The sequence below is a fragment of the Penicillium griseofulvum genome, assembly GCF_001561935.1.
Source record: "Penicillium griseofulvum strain PG3 chromosome Unknown contig_84, whole genome shotgun sequence".
Classification (NCBI taxonomy): Eukaryota; Fungi; Ascomycota; class Eurotiomycetes; order Eurotiales; family Aspergillaceae; genus Penicillium; species Penicillium griseofulvum.
Window position 1 is genome coordinate 2448295 of NW_024467475.1, and position 16234 is coordinate 2464528.

At 46.6% G+C, this 16234-nt stretch overlaps 6 protein-coding genes across 6 annotated transcripts; 4 read left to right on the forward strand and 2 right to left on the reverse strand.

Moving 5' to 3' along the window:
• Window positions 1-100: 100 nt before the first annotated feature.
• On the forward strand, window positions 101-550 carry PGRI_054420 (uncharacterized protein; the record flags this gene model as incomplete). Its single annotated transcript, XM_040793155.1, has 1 exon — window positions 101-550. The coding sequence occupies one exon, from the start codon at window positions 101-103 to the stop codon at window positions 548-550; it is 450 nt and encodes a 149-aa protein (XP_040645122.1).
• A 1149-nt stretch (window positions 551-1699) lies between these two features.
• On the forward strand, window positions 1700-3988 carry sly1 (syntaxin-binding protein; the record flags this gene model as incomplete). Its single annotated transcript, XM_040793156.1, has 4 exons — window positions 1700-1736; window positions 1797-2022; window positions 2079-2461; window positions 2517-3988. The coding sequence occupies 4 exons, from the start codon at window positions 1700-1702 to the stop codon at window positions 3986-3988; spliced, it is 2118 nt and encodes a 705-aa protein (XP_040645123.1).
• A 729-nt stretch (window positions 3989-4717) lies between these two features.
• On the forward strand, window positions 4718-5143 carry PGRI_054440 (uncharacterized protein; the record flags this gene model as incomplete). The annotated part of the gene is made up of 1 exon (XM_040793157.1): window positions 4718-5143. One exon carries the CDS (start codon window positions 4718-4720, stop codon window positions 5141-5143), a length of 426 nt encoding a protein of 141 aa, XP_040645124.1.
• A 751-nt stretch (window positions 5144-5894) lies between these two features.
• PGRI_054450 (uncharacterized protein) lies at window positions 5895-8184 on the forward strand (the record flags this gene model as incomplete). The annotated part of the gene is made up of 6 exons (XM_040793158.1): window positions 5895-6158; window positions 6225-6247; window positions 6309-6793; window positions 6842-7216; window positions 7272-7482; window positions 7545-8184. The coding sequence occupies 6 exons, from the start codon at window positions 5895-5897 to the stop codon at window positions 8182-8184; spliced, it is 1998 nt and encodes a 665-aa protein (XP_040645125.1).
• Window positions 8185-12077: 3893 nt separating this feature from the next.
• On the reverse strand, window positions 12078-13460 carry PGRI_054460 (uncharacterized protein; the record flags this gene model as incomplete). The annotated part of the gene is made up of 5 exons (XM_040793159.1): window positions 12078-12469; window positions 12552-12616; window positions 12675-13084; window positions 13147-13254; window positions 13308-13460. 5 exons carry the CDS (start codon window positions 13458-13460, stop codon window positions 12078-12080), a joined length of 1128 nt encoding a protein of 375 aa, XP_040645126.1.
• A 1932-nt stretch (window positions 13461-15392) lies between these two features.
• Window positions 15393-16233, reverse strand: PGRI_054470 (GLTP domain-containing protein; the record flags this gene model as incomplete). Its single annotated transcript, XM_040793160.1, has 4 exons — window positions 15393-15690; window positions 15809-15927; window positions 15981-16039; window positions 16098-16233. 4 exons carry the CDS (start codon window positions 16231-16233, stop codon window positions 15393-15395), a joined length of 612 nt encoding a protein of 203 aa, XP_040645127.1.
• Between the last annotated feature and the right edge of the window lies 1 nt (window position 16234).

Genomic DNA, 16234 nt, shown 5'->3' on the forward strand with positions numbered 1-16234 from the left:
GGCCGTGGCTGTATTCTCTGTTGTGTGGGCGCTTCGGAGAAAGTGTCTGGTACTGAAATGTGTGGGTGTTGAGGAAGGAAGTAATTTTGCTGGTAGGGAAATGATGGGAATGCGGAAGATTCGGAGGCACTCAGCGGACGAGAGTCAAAGGACATCTGTCCTTGCTGGAAATGAGGATTCTGTGGATGTATCTGATACTGGGGTGAACCTCCGTATCCTCGTTGTGGTGGCTGTTGCAGGGGGTTTGTTTGTTGCCAAGGCTGGTGAACTGATGAGTAGATGCCATGGTTTGGCTCCGGTCGTGGAGCTAGCTCTCTCTGTTGCTGTTGAAAAACAGGATGGTCCCATCCGATACCAAGAGGTGATTGTTGCGACGCAGAATCGTGATGCTGTTGAGGTTGGTGTGGATGTTGAGGTTGAGACGGCTGTTGAAGCTGCTGCTCGGGATCTGGGTAGGCGGGATCAAGCGTGCTCCAGTAATCTGAAGGGAGTGAGGAATTCCCATGAGGTAATCCCTGCATGGGATTTTGAGCTGATTGCTCCATGGTGAGCCTCAGTCGAAGCTTCTCTAAGCTACTATGGAAACCTCACGTAATCACGTGCACCTGCCTGAGCAGAGCTAGGTAGAGTTTATTGTTTCTCACCGCCTTCTATTTCGAGCAAAAAGAGCGGGTCGTATGGTCGGCAGGATAAATAATTTTTCCGGTGAGAACGTGAGATGATTGGCTGGTTATCTCTCGACACGGCAGAACAGGGGCCTGTAGAGCTGCTGGTCTGAAGAATTGATAAGGATTAGACAATTCACGTGTTTGATACGCCTAGAATGGACTTCAAGTGTTGCAGTATGAGTACTGTCGTACCTTATGCGAGAGAAAACAGAGACTGTTTCTTTAGCTTTGACTCAGGATTAAAGTGGTGCCTGCCTCAGGCATCAACGCTTTCCCCCAATACTGCGAGTGACGGGGTTGCCTTTGGCCTTGCAGCTTAATGACGAAGGCTCCGCAGTTGCGAATACAACGTAGAAGTATTAAGATGCCCAGATTTTTCAACTCCGATACCTCTCTCCTTGTGTCCTTGACTTTGTATCTCCTTCTTTCTCTCTTCTCGCGCTGTTTCCTGTTGTACCTGCAGGGCTTTGTGCTCTCCTTTCTCGTTCTTAAGTTTTGTCCCAAAAGAAAGTCCTCAGGGAATCAGAGAAGAAAAAAGCTCTCATACGAAGGGCCACTCTAGCATCACAGCCATTCGCTTTACGGAAAAAAAGGAGGGATTGGGGGAAATGTGTTGAGGGACGGTTAGAGTAGATGACTTGGGTTGAAGAAGAGAGTAAAAGGGACAAAAGCTGCTGGCAAGGCGGTTAGCCGATGATACGATAGCATACCATAATTGACCGTAATTATTGTATTGAATGTCTTCCATTGGCCTACCACCCATGTAAATTACAACCCCTGTGTTACAAGCAACCCTGTGATCATTGTTGTTTGCAGTGTTTGTATCATTATGTCAGCGCAGCTCGGCGGGATCCATGCCAGGTGGAGCGATAGCAAGATCCCCGGTTGTCAACAGTGCAAGATACACCTCATCATCATTCTAAGAGTTGCGCCCATATTTGAGCTACCTTTCTGCGCAGCTCCATATGTTGCCAAATTTGGGTTGAAACCGAGCATCTCTCCAATCTCACACAGCGCTACCAGCTATTGTCATGGCGCAACCTATGTCCCTCCGGGACCGACAGGTCGGTAAGTGACCCAGGCTGGATTCTTGTGACGAATAGACCTTTACTAATCCATGGCTTTTAGCATCAATTCAAAAGTTATTGAACTTGAATCACGATCCACAACCTGTTGAAGACAAGACCATTGATCAGTCCGGGTCCGGTGGTCTTATCTCGCACTCCACTCCGATCTTGAATGAAGATGGTGACCCAATCTGGAAAGTCTTGGTGTTCGATAAAATGGGTCGCGATGTTATCAGCAGTGTCCTGAGAGTTAATGACCTCCGGGCATGGGGCATAACTATTCATCTGTATGGTTGCCGCTTTCTCCCCTTAAGCCCCATCGCTAACGAAGAGCCACTCCTAGAAACCTCCATTCACAGAGATACCCTATTCCAGATGTCCCAGTTGTATATTTCGTGGAACCAACCCCCGATAATATCCAAGCGATCACTCGTGACCTTTCCCACGGGCTCTACTCCCCAGCCTACGTGAACTTCCTATCCTCCGTCCCGCGGCCACTTCTTGAGGATTTCGCTTCTCAGATAGCTACTTCCGGCGCATCTGAGCATATTGCGCAAGTCTTCGATCAATACCTCAATTTTATTGTGGCAGAGCCGGACCTCTTCAGTTTAGGACTTGGAAATGATGCGTACTACAAGATCAACAGCCCAAAGACGACTGATGAAGACCTAGACGGGATTGTTGACAAGGTCGTTAGCGGCTTGTTCAGCGTGAGCGTAACAATGGGTAAGTAATATATCCTACCTTGGATCATCGAACGAAGATTTGACTGGCTGGGCAGGTACCATTCCAATCATACGGTGCCCCAAGGGTGGTGCGGCGGAATTGATAGCAACAAAACTGGATCGAAAACTGCGGGACCACATCCTTAATTCCAAGGACAACCTCTTCTCGGGCAATCAAAACGCTTTGCCGGGAGTCCCATCGACACGGCCGGTATTGATCATCATGGACCGAAACGTTGACCTAGTCCCAATGCTTTCCCACTCGTGGACATATCAATCGCTGGTCCAGGATGTTCTTGAAATGCGTTTGAACCGAATCACTTTGGATGCAGGTGCAGGTGATGCGGACTCGGCTAAGGGCTCCAAAAAGTCGTATGACTTGAACAGTACCGACTTCTTCTGGCAACGCAACGCCGGAGCCCCATTCCCCCAAGTGGCTGAGGATATTGATGCTGAGCTTACACGGTACAAGGATGATGCAAATGAGATTACAAAGAAGACGGGGGCCTCCTCTATTGAAGACCTCCAGAATGATACCAGTGCCTCCGCGCAACATCTTAAGGCCGCTATCACACTACTCCCTGAGTTGCGGGAACGCAAGGCAGTTCTTGACATGCACATGAACATTGCCACCGCACTGCTCAAGGGTATTAAGGATCGGCAGCTGGATAACTTCTTCGAGCTAGAAGAGACCATCACCAAACAATCAAAATCTCAAATTTTGGAGCTAATCAGTGATCCTTCGAAGGGAAATGAGCCATTGGACAAGCTGCGCTTGTTCGTGATTTGGTTCCTCAGCACTGAAACTGAGCTCAGCCGCTCTGAAATGACTCAGTTCGAAGAGGCCTTGACCCAAGCCGGCGTGCCCGATATTTCTTCACTTGCCTATGTCCGCCAGGTGCGCGAGATCACTCGTATGACCATGATGACAACATCTGCTCCAGAGCAACAATCCTCCGACCTATTCCGTGGATTCTCCTCCCTTTCAAATCGTCTGACGGATCGCATTACCTCGGGCGCCTTGGGTGCCAACTTCGACTCGCTCATTTCAGGGGTAAAGAATTTCCTACCAGCGAACAAGGATCTTACTGTGACCAAGATTACCGAGTCAATCATGGACCCGGCTGCAGCTTCGAGCTCTGCTATCGCAAAGACCGAAAACTACCTCTACTTTGACCCGCGGAGCGCCAACGCACGTGGCGCTATGCCTCCGGCATCTGCATCACGGAACCCGCAGATGCCAGGTGGAATTGGTAGCGCAGGCCCTGGCACCGGTGCCAGTTTCGGACAGCGTCGTCAAGCTTTCAGTGAGGCTATTGTCTTTACTGTTGGTGGTGGAAGCATGGATGAGTACGGCAACTTGCAGGAATGGGTTCGCCGAACAAATGGCCAAGCGGGCACCGAGGGCGCACCAGCTCAACGTGCAGCTCCTGGACACCGCCGAAGAGTTGTCTATGGAAGTACAGACCTGATGAACGCCACTGAATTCCTGTCGGATTCATTGGTGCCTCTTGGTCGGGATAGTTAAATGTAATGGCTAGGTGTCAACATTAACATAGAGCCAACCTACAAGGTTGTAAAACATAGTATAATTGAAGCGCTCTAATGTGTCTATGGTGTCTGTCTACTAGCTATTCTAAGTGTAATCAACTTGACTACATACATATGTAGATAGCATTTTTGCTCTTTGCTTCTAGCATTATCCAACTCCCACCAATAATTATGTCGATTTGAGGCACGACCCCGGTGTAGTATATCGAACTCCACCTCATTAAGATCTGCTCACGGTCTCGATCAACTGCAATTATTGTGGTCAAATGAAAGAAAACATTATATCTCGAGTAGAGGTATATTCTGGAAAACTACAGAAACTCCAGGTATTTGGCACTTGTGGGGGTTTCAATGTAATAATCGGCCAATTCTATACTTCTATGAGGGTAGAAGTATACACCAACATCATCGCGCCTTCAGGGGCAACAGTCTGGAACCGAATGCCCCAGAAAATTCGGTCAATCAGAACTATTTCCAAAGATGTGCGGCATGGAATTTAGCTTCTTTTCCCATTCATCCACATTGCCTCACTTGGCGAATTCTCCATGGTGGCCCAAGTGATGTCAGGGCAGTATCATCATCCTGAGGTTCAACGCCACGACAAAGATATAAGAATTCAACTGACCTGGTGTTGATTGCTATTCAAAAAAAAATTAAACAAAGAATACAAAGAAACAATAATCTTCTCTTGAAACACATCGTCAAGATGACCAACTACGGAGACACTTGGTCCACGACCTACGATACCTACGACACCACAGGATCAGCCTACAATCCTGCGGGCTCAACCTATAATACCCTGGGCTCAACTTATAGCCCTTCACGTTACAGCACCTACGGCGGTACTACCGACTATGGCACAGTAGGCTACGGTTCAAACGCGACTGCTACAACTTACGATACCGACACGGGCCGCGGCACCACAACATATGACCCTGCGACTGGTGCTTACGACCAGCACCTTGATTACAGCACCCCCACCGGCCGCCGACACCACCGCGAGCGAGTTAACTCAGCCGGCACCTATCGGCACCGCGATGTTGACAGATTTGATGATGGATCCACTCGTGTCCACAAGGAATACGACAATCCCAACACTGGTACCAGTTACCACCGTGACTATGAACGCTAAGAATGATCATGATTTCAAGAACAGTACCGCATTGGGTTCAATCCCAGGCTTGTATATAAACTCAGTATGAGACCACGAACCTACGATCACGAGTCAAATAGGCATAAACAGAACTAAAAAGGGCAAAATTGGATTCTGTCCACAAAAAAAAGGATGAAAACTGTCAAAAGAAACCAAAAAAAGGGTCTAATTTGTTATTTGTTTTAGCGATTGTTTAGCTGTGCGTCTGCTTGGCTCTGTTTTGTTTTATAGCTGTGCGTCTGCTTGGCTTTGTTAGTCTGGTTTTATTGGGGGCGAAGGTATGGCTTCAATTCAAAATCAGGCGAGAATGCGAACAAATTAGGCAATTTTTTTATATATTTCTTTGTTTCTTTTTGTAGGTTGTAAGATTGTAAGATTGTAAGATGTGAGGTAACTATGTACTGTGAGGGAAAAAAAAAAACAACTTAATAAGCCTAGCTTTTCAATGGTTAGAACTACTATACAATAGAACCGTGCCATATAATACATATTTAAACTAAAATCAATATGAATATCTTTTTTAAAAAGATATAAAAAGATTAGAAATGTATAGAAATGTCCAAATCCCATAGACGTAACTTGTCTTGGCAAAGATGCCTCAGGCGATCAAGAGGCTGACTCCACATCATTGGCACTTCCCTCCGGTCAAACTCTCAAGAACGCTTTATTCTGTACAACAAATGTTGTGCTGAAAACAGCTTCTACTCCAGCTTCTCATGCCCCCGTGATCATGTCGCGGAGGACGCTGGGTGGAGGTCGTGTTCTGGGCAACCCGAGTGCTCTCTCATCTCCGTCCCCGCAGCCGAAGCCACGGGTGCTCTCGCCAACCGCCAGCAGCGTTTCACTTAATTCACAGGCATCTGTATCACAGTTCTCGACAGAAACTCAAGATCTCACTTCACGCATCTCAATAGATAATGGCGATACTTCGATATCTGCCGCCCCGGCTGCTTCGGGGTCAAAGCTCTCCTGTCCGATCTGCAGTGAGGAGATGGTATGCTTGGTTCCCATATCCTGTTCTGTTTATTGGTCAAATGAGACAGTACTAACTTGTGTCTAGATGACTTTGCTGCAGTTAAATAGGTACCGATTCATCCTTCCCCCCTTACGGCCGGCGTAACGTATAATTAACGATTTGGCGCAGACATCTCGACGACATCCATCAGAACCTGGAAGATATCCGACAAGATGAAGTCAAAGACTGGTTCAAGGTCCAAATGGAAAAGGCAAGGAAGTTCCAGCCTCTGGCAGTCCTAAACCAAAAGTTGAAAGGCCTGGATGTGTTCGAATCAAACGAGAACCAGGGCGCACTCCTTCCCAGCCGCCCACTAGCATCTGCAGGCACTCCCGAACCTCCGAAACTATTAGACCCCGAGGATCTCATCACAAAAGAGCACTGGCAAACAAGTTGCATATACGACGAGTGCCTAGAACCATCATGTGGGAAACGATTGAATGCCACCAACGGCTGCGTAAACTGTCGGAGTTGCGGGAAACTGTTTTGCGAAGAACACACAATGTACCAAATGAAACTCTCACGGGCAGCGCACCATGAACCAGTGCGAGGAATATGGGCTCGAGTATGCGAAACCTGCTACAAGTCAAGGGAGGGGTACAATGATAATAATGGTGAGTATATCGGATTTCCAGCGGTGAACAGAGCTAAACAAGCAACAGGAATCACGAGAAACCAGACGGAGGCATTCAAGTCAATAAGAAAACACACTGTTGATAAGGAATTTTTGGAGATTTCCCGGCTCGAGAAACGATTGACCCGTCTCACACAGATGTTGGCTAATCTGCCACCAGATCAAATACATCCCAGTGCAACCAAGCTTTGGTCTCTTGCGTGGCAGAATGATCAACGTAAGGAAATAGAGCAAACGATTGTCAGCTGGCAAGATGATGCCAGTGTTTCACGATGTCCGTTTTGCCAGCAAGACTTTTCGGGATATACGTTCCGCAGACACCACTGCAGAACTTGCGGACGAGTCGTCTGTGGGGATCCTAGCACTGAGTGCTCTAGTGAGATTCCGCTGAGCATTTCTCCTGGTAAGTTCCGAAATATCCTTCGTGGTTTGAGTCTAATTTCTAACCGTCTCGACAGCCACATCCGAGAAAACAAATGGCGATAACCTTGTCAATATTGATGTGCGGCTATGCAAGGAATGTAAAGCGACACTATTTGATCGGCGCGATTTTAAAGCAGATATGGCGCGAAAGCCACCAGAGATGAGGGCCTATGAAAACTTGATCCAGTTTGAAAGAGGCATCCGCCTTCATCTCCCTAGATTCCAAAAACTTTTGACAGCTTTACAGTATGTTTCTCGTTTTCGGTGTTTTCCAGTGTTCCATTCCGATACTAACGGCATCGTGCCAGGGATCCAAGGCGACCTCCATCATCGGCCCAGATCGCAGATGCATCTAAGGTGCGCAAACGACTCATTGACTCTTTTGCGCAGTATGATATTGCAGCTCGACGTATCCGTGACATGCCGACGCAGTCCCCCACACAACAAAAGCTGCAGAAGGCTATATATCAACAAGCTAGCAATTTCCTTCACCTCCATATGTTACCTTTGAAATCTCTCCCCAAAATTCTCAAGCATACAACCCCTGCGTCAGAGAGAATACCAAGCCGCACAAGCTCCCCGAGTACTCCAGTCAATGGCTCTACAACAAATCTCCGGCCATCAGAGCCTGCCCTTGCGTCCATCAAGTACAACAGTGTTGCCGCTAGCGGTAGCAATACCAGCCTAGCCAGCGACACCAGCAGTGCCGTCTCAGCCCTGGAGGCAGAAGAAAAATCCCTTCGAGACCGGCTGATCGTGTTAGAAGAACAGAAGTTCTTTGTGTCCGAAATGATCGCTGATGCCAATCGGCGGCGCAAGTTCGATGAAGTGAGCAGCCTAGCTATGAACGTCGAGGACCTAAGTCATGAGATCGATCGCGTCAATGGCATGCTTGCAGGTCTCGACTTCGAAGGTGTTTACACGGGGAATTTGCAGCCAAGCACTTGATCTAAGTTTTAATTATGGGGTTGGGGATGTTGGTTTTCGCGCACACCCGCTGTCTACACGTGTTCCTTGCGTCTTTTGGTCAATCAGTCGTCTACTCTCTTGCGTCTTTCTTTTTATCTTGATGTTCTGGCTGGCGTTTGAGCAAATTGCTTTACGATGATATGTGCATAGCATCGGGCGTTGGTTCTTTCTAGGATATATACAATCAATAGCATTTGCTATATATAATTAGGCTATTCATATTTTATGTGGGTTTAAATTTGCTTATATATCCATGTCCACAATAGACCTCGAGAGACTGTATATACGTAGAGAATCCCACCTGCTAAGAGGCCCACGTGCAGAAGTCGAGCTTGCAGTTTCAACAGAATGCAGCTACAACCAGAGCATAACAACAAACTCCGACAAAGTATACCGGATAACAAGCACACACAACGGCAATGCCACAAAGCAAAAGGGCAGTTTCAAAAACATTTTTCAGAAGGAAGAGTGCACATAGACACAGGCATCCACATACCCGCGCACACCCGCGCAAAATGGCACGTCCTCCCTTTTTCACGGCTTTGACAAACTTGCGAAGACGTACTGCCATGGTACTGACTGAAGAGGGGTTGGTATCGAGACGGTGCTAAAGACACGAACTGGATGGATAGACCGGGGATGAGAGAGGGTATAATCCAACTATATACCTCTAGGTGGGAGAGGCAAGCAAGGAAGTTATACACGTAGGATGTATGTCTTAAGGAGTGAATATAAGTAAATCAATAGGTTGATATGACACTGATAGTTACAACTACAACTGCCTTAAATCTGGTTATATAGTAGCTTGACAGAGATAGAAACAAAGGGCCAAAGAGGGATACATGTCTGATAAAACCACAATGCCAATGCCTCACCCAGGCTATCCCTGGTATGAATGAATATGTTTCTTCGAGTGTTTTGGGACAAAGCCACAAAGACCACAAGGGGGTAAAGAGAGGTGAAGGTCTGACAGACTACACTGTTAATGTCTCACCTTAGTAGACCTGGACATGAGTCTGTTTTTCAGGGTGTGTTAGGGCAAAGAAACAAAGAGTAAGTAACTGTGGCGCTTGGCACGGTTATTGTTCCAAACATTATATTCAAATGTTTCTTAACACTACTCTGCATGTAATTTTTAACTGCTTTCGATATAAAATAAATTTTATTTATTTTTTTTTTAAAAAAAAAAAAAGAAAAGAACAAAAAAGAAATCTTAGGTTTGGTTTTTAGGAATAGCCGAACGCGGGGGTCGAACCCGCAGCCTTAAGATTAAGAGTCTTACGCTCTACCGATTGAGCTAGCCCGGCCGGGCTGTTGGAGAGAGCAGCCAAAAAGTGTATTGTAAAGGTAAAAGTCAAGAATAATTGCAAGGTTTCATCTGCAAACTGAAACTGAAATAAACCTGCATGGTGGCGGTCTTGGCGCATATAACCTCAAAAGCATATTTATTTTTAAAGTTCCGATTTGGGTACTATTAATACCTTAATGCGGTAGGGAAACATGAAGCATGAAGAGGCAAAGTACTGTTGTATATATATAATTGGTCCACTTACCTTGATACATGTTCTCGCCCGATGGCTCTCTTGGGTTTACCACATCAAAAAAAAGTGAAATATTCAGAACTTGGAAGAGTCCCAGTTCTTCATGGTCGCTTTCCGATCCCCTGATCCCCCCGACAAAACCAAGACTGTGACCGATACATTGACCCAGGGCGATTTATAAGACCCGCTACCCTGACAGCTCTTGAGAACTGTTTCTAGAGGCTATTGGTACCAACGTATGGTTTTCTGGTCCCCTCTGAGAACGCGAAAAAAAAGTAGCATGCGATGTGTACAGCGAGTTCTGGGCAGAGGAACATATTTGAAAATACCACACCCCTATCTCAATGTCCCAAGCGTTATAGATACCCCAGATTGCCACAATGATATCCGCAGCCAGGGAAATTGCGGGGACTTCGCTTCCAGACATTCAAATCAGCCTATCGCGAACCAAGTCAAGTGCGACCTAGCCCTGTTCTCAAGAGTATCGAACGGCCCAGATAACCAGAATTAGACCTGCTCAACCATTGCATTACAATATGGGCCCCCACACCGTTGAATGTAGTGGCCTGACGATATAGACTAGCGGATTGGATTGACCTAGGTTATGACAATGGGGTGTATGCTGCAGGTGAGGCATCACTTGCCTCTCCAAACCCGTGGACGACCCATGCATGTCGTCGACGGTGACACAAATAGCATTAATGATATACATTTTGTCATTATAATAAAATATATGTCCAAAGAACCGCCTGGAATTATCTTGGGAACTGGAGCTGGAACGCCTGCAGGCCTACGAAGAACGATTCAAGTTTTTGATGGGAAGTTGAAGAAGAAGAAACTTTTTAATTGATAATAATGGGTATCTGAAACAGAAATGAAAGTAAAACTAAACGACCTGTTTCAAGGTCTTATCCAAACCGAAATAACTTTCAAGAATCAAATCACCCTACAAAGCTTCATCGACAATTTCGCCTTGTGCTAGAAGAATGGATCGTGGAATTGACTTATATTGAATGGCATCAATAAAACCCCTTTGCCCAAGAATTATTCCTGAGCGCATGTTAGGGACAAGAGCGCTATCGACAACAGTTGCGATGCCGTCCAAATGAAATAGGGTATTGGAGAATTCTAAGATGAAAGAAACCCGCACGCGTGTTCCATCTGTAGTTCGGTAAGGGAAGTGGATCTGATCTGGTAAATGTGCCTGGAACTCGTTGCTGAGGAGGTCTTTCGTGATAATGGTATTATGAGCGCCGGTATCCCATAGTATTTCAGCCCCCTCTAGGTCGCATTCAGGAAGCCCGGACTCCCAATCAACCGCTGAGATAGTGACATTACCGAGAACGGCCATTAATGTGGTTTCTGTACGTAGGGCGCGGAGCTGAAAAGCATACGGGTCTCGTTGAGGGGGGGGGGACATCCTCATCGAAAAAGTTTTTTTTTATTATCTCGCGCCGTTCGGGAGAAGGAGGTATGGGGAGACCTGCACTTTGAAGCTTGCCTGTGGTTCGGATGCGTAGGCTTAACGAGTTCGTGGATTCCTCCAAATTTTGATTCCCAAGTGCCATGCGACGGAGGGCATCACGTTTGATCGGGTTAGTGGTTGGGAGACGGATATGGCCCTCGATTTCCCGCACACACTCCAAAGTTGCATTAAGCGCGTCTTTATAAGGAACCTGGTTCGACGGAAGGGAGAGACGCAAGGCGGGTTGATGAGCGTCGAGGGCTTTGGCCAATTTGGTCAAAACGATACCTGGCGGGTAACTCTCAGGGAAATCCATATTATCTTCAGTGATATTGAAGATAGGAAAAATGATGATATTCCTAGGTAGGTAGTACTAAGCTAGTGTGACTAAAGATGGGGAAGGGGCTATCAGGTGACATCAGCTGATGTCACCTAACAATTGCCTCGACAAGCCTCGACGTCCTCGTCGACTCAGTAGAGGGTAAATGAATAGCTAATCTAAACCACCTTACCATCATGGTCTTCGTCACCGTCGTGACAATAAGGGAAACGCCGGGGAAAGAAGATTGAACAATGGGCTAAGTAAGCAAAGCGACCGGCCTAGCCGGGCTAATTCAGCTCGCATATTATGACATAGAGGGGTATGTCGGTTTTCCGTCGGCTTTTCTACTACTTAACGCGTAGCGTAACGACCAGCGTGGGTCCGGTGTGCTAACAGGGGTAATAAACCCGGGGGTCCGGGAGCCGGCGCGGGGGTGTCAAAAGACGAAGTCCTCCGTAATTGGCAGATAGCAAAAAAGATTAAAGTCTAGATATATTACTCCGTATGTATGTACCCCGGACTCCGTATAGCCTATCTAACTCGCTTAGGATGTCTGATCCTCCGAAACATAGAACGTTTTTTGGACATTCACTCCTTGGAAGAATGTGCCGCCGTTTGTCGGATTTAGATCTTCTTGGCTGCTCGTTCGGCTCGTGTCGGAGCCATTGGAGGTGTGAATCGTCGTAATCACCGCAGGCTGGTCTTCCCGGTCTAGGTCTGGCCGCCAGTATTGCGGGGCGGATGTGGTGGAGCGTACTCCGTTCATGCTTGAGAGGGGCATGCTGCCAGCGGTGGGTTTCGTTTTGCTCCTGCTTCCGCCCATCGAGCTAGGATCGCGGAACCAGCGGAATAAGGGTCGGAGGGTTACCAGACTTCCTGCGGCGATTCCGAGGCTGGCTTCGACGTTAGACCAGATTGAGATGTTGGCGGTTGCGTCTGTTGGGTTGAGTTTTAGTTATTGCCTTTTAACTATATCTTGTGACTGTATCGAGCATATATAAAAGGAATAGAAACTCACAGAGGAAGTCGACGTCTTTGTAGTCGTGCAAGTATGGAATGCGAATAATGACTGCTGCGCTTGCACTATATCGGAATAGGTCAGTGCCAAGTCCACTTCCAAGGTATCAAAGGGTAGACGTACATGCATCCCATTCCTAGAATTCCGGCCAAGGCAGCCTTGGTCCTCACATTCATCTGCAAGTTCCACACTAAGGCGATAGGCAGAAGACCTAGGGTCAGATCACAGAGTGTAGCAGTCACACTGTAAACATAGGCTATGGCAATGATATGGTCGAGCTCCATGCAGGTACCCGAAACTTCAGCTTTAGGGTCCGTATAGGGGCGAACTCGTTGCCAAAAGAACTCAACTGGTTGGCATTGTAGCGTCAACATGAACCAGAAGACGAGACCAATAGTGCAAGTGACGCCAACGACAGCCCATAACACCATTCGATGGACCTTGGAAACTGTCAAGCGGAGGAGAGCGGATGCAATAGAGAGCTTGGCCAACGCGCAGGTCCAGACATAGCTGGTTTGACCGAGCCACCACCACTTTAGGAATTTTTAGCATGTGATTCTCATCCCGGAAGACTGGAGTCAAAAGGTCAACATACAAACATTGCGGTTTCCATCGTACCCCTTTCGATAAGTGTATGGAGTTTTTGTCCAATTCCATACAATGCACCAGTGATACCGCATAGAGCGAACAAAATGTTCATCAACTGCGAATCAATCAGTTCTGACCTCGGTTCCACAGGAAATCCATCATACTTACCATTGCGCATACCATAAAGGTATCATCCCAGCCAAAGGCCTTGACGAGTCGAAGCCGCACGAAGCATCGTAGACATACAGCAATGAAGGAAATTCCAAGGAAGATAGTAGTCACAATAAAGATGGATTGACTGCGACCTTCAAGGGGCAACATATTGACCCGAGGAATGAATATATGTTCACCAATTCATGACCCGTATACGGAATAGTTTTCCCTATAAAGTATACAGGGATGTTTGAAGGAGCAACAAGATAGAATATATTAAAGAGAGAGAAAAAAGTTACAAGAGAAAACCCACTACGGAGTACGGTAGTTCAAGCATTAGGATCACGAGCATTAGTGGCGAGAACCTGCCAAGGGAGGGGGCTGATGTGTTCTCCGTGTTTTTCTGCTGTTTTCCGTGAAAAAAAAGGGTAAAAAATGATTTTAAAAAAGCAAAATAGGCAAAAGAAAAATAGCCACCAGAGCCACTCAAAGGCTCTAATGATCCCGTACCAAACACAATATCCACCGCTTGTTAGAATTGGGTTAGACAATGTTAGATATCTCCTTGGAACAATGAACTAGGGTAGAATTATAGTGGGAATTATAGTGAGAAATAGTATGTTGTATAATATTTTCTAACATTGGAAAGGTTTCACATGTGGGGGAATGCAAAACTCAAAGGAAAACAGTTTTTTTTTTTTCTTCTTCTTCTTTTCTTCTTCTTCTTCCATTCTATATGTTATACAAACCTTCTAAACATGTGGAAGCCACCTGCATGGCATGAATACGACCTCTGTTTCAGGTGCCACCGCTCAAGCCTTTAGTTTGTACGGAGTCAAATAGGTATATTCGAAGCACGCACAGACCTCTTTTCTCCATAAGATCCAGCCAAAATAACCGATTCCAACGATTACCGCGAATCAAAATCTAATCAGTGGAGTCGATGGCTTGAAAAGATTGAAGTCTGTGTGTACCATCACGATGTTACCGTGATGTTAGTGCCGAAACTATTCTAGAATGGGAAGTGACAATCCCATTTGAAATTTCCTTGAAATTTTGCAACCAAGGTTGTCATAAGGGGGAGTACTCCTGTCTATCCCAAACCCTGCAATCAATTTTCAATGGCTAGTGCAGGTGATTATTGTCTATGAATATTTTATAGAAAATACTATATTTGACAATATGACCCCCACTTGCTTAGTCTCGAGTGTTCTATATCGAGATTTAATATGCAAATCCTGTCGAGGCTCTTAAGGGGGCAATCCCCTACGTTGTATGAGATGAAGCATTTCGATCAGCGGGGGAGACGTGCGATCTGCATTTTACGGTCCACGGGCAGACATCGGAAATTACCTAATTTTGTGATCTTCTCGAGGTCAAGGTTGCCTATCTAGAGCCTAACATTGAAACTATTCTTCTCATACTGAGTAGGTGTCAACAAAATTCTACTACGGAGTATATGTGCCAATATTAATTTATATAATAGCATTGTTATACTTCCGCCTTATCCAAAATTGAGGAATATTGTCCCATATTCTTGGGTCTTCTAGACTGTGCCGAGACACTATCCCCCTTTCAACCACGGACGGATATTATGGAGCCCTCGTATTTTGAACGGGTTTGGCAGATCAAAGTCAAAAGCGGAAGTAAAAAGTACCGACCTCGGGAGTTATCTGACTTTCGGGGAACTCCTGGGGCTGAGAGGCTGATTTTTGCCAAGTCTAGGTCCCCGGAGCCTCGGGTGTACCTGCTTCTCACACGAAGAATAAGCAGTGTGTACAACATATATGACTTCCTGCTTACTACGGAGTTCTCCGTACTCCGTATAAACTGGCGTGTCTTGCCGTCTCCCTATTTAATATACTTTTATAGACTGGCCAGCTGCCTACATATGGTATGTAGTCATTCCTACCTCCCACGTGACATCTCATCTCTAAAGGTTGCGCTTGGAATTTGGATCTTATACTTCAAATACAATACACCATGCTCCAAATATCTTGACCAAAAGATTTGTGAATTCGCTACATAATACAAACTCGCATGCCTGAAGCCAGATCGAATATTTACATATCAAGTGGTAAGGCCGCCTCCAGGGCAAACTTACTTCCACTGAGCAGCCTTGGTAGCCTGGAAAGTCTTCAGAATGGCAATCACCTTCTCCAGAGCAGCCACCTCCTTAGCCATCTCGGCGGCAACCTTGGCCTGATCCTGACCAAGCTTGGCATAGAAATCCTTACGGTATGGGGTGGCAGACATGGCAGCGCTGAAGATGGGCTTGACGAAGAAGGAGTGGTGGGGCTTGAGGGTGTTGCCGTAGGCACCACGGAAGGAGTCGGCAAGTTCCGAGGAGGAGTTGTCGATGTTGTGACGGAGGGCTTGAACGGTGAAGTCGAGGCCTCTGTTGGGAAGAACAATAATTAGTCTATTGTTTATGCAGATCCATGCAGATCCATGCAATTGGAAGAGATGCCATTGCTATTGGTCTCTCCAATCACAATTGAGAGGTATGAACATACCGGACCAGCCAGACCAGACCTTCAGTGGCAACGTGCTTGCCGGCCTTCAATTCGTTCAGGACAAGGGCCTGCAGAGTCTCAGACTCCGCAGGAGCTGCCTGTTGACGCTCACGGACTTTCTGGAGGGGTGTGAGAATGTGTGGACACTGGTGATAGAATATATTGAACGGACCTTGATGTTGCCGAGCAGGTCATTCTTGACAGGGGTGAAAGCGGCAGAACCGAGAACATCTAGATGGGTTGTGCATTAGTTTGAGGCAGATATATGCAGGGGAGGGATAAGACGCACCAAATAGAGTCACCAGGGACTCAGCAGCCTCGAGGAACTCGGTGGTTGAGATGCCATCCTCCGCACCGATAGGGACGTCAGCGAAGGACTTGTTAATGGTATCAAACCATGTTCCGTCAGCAGGGATAGCAGCCATT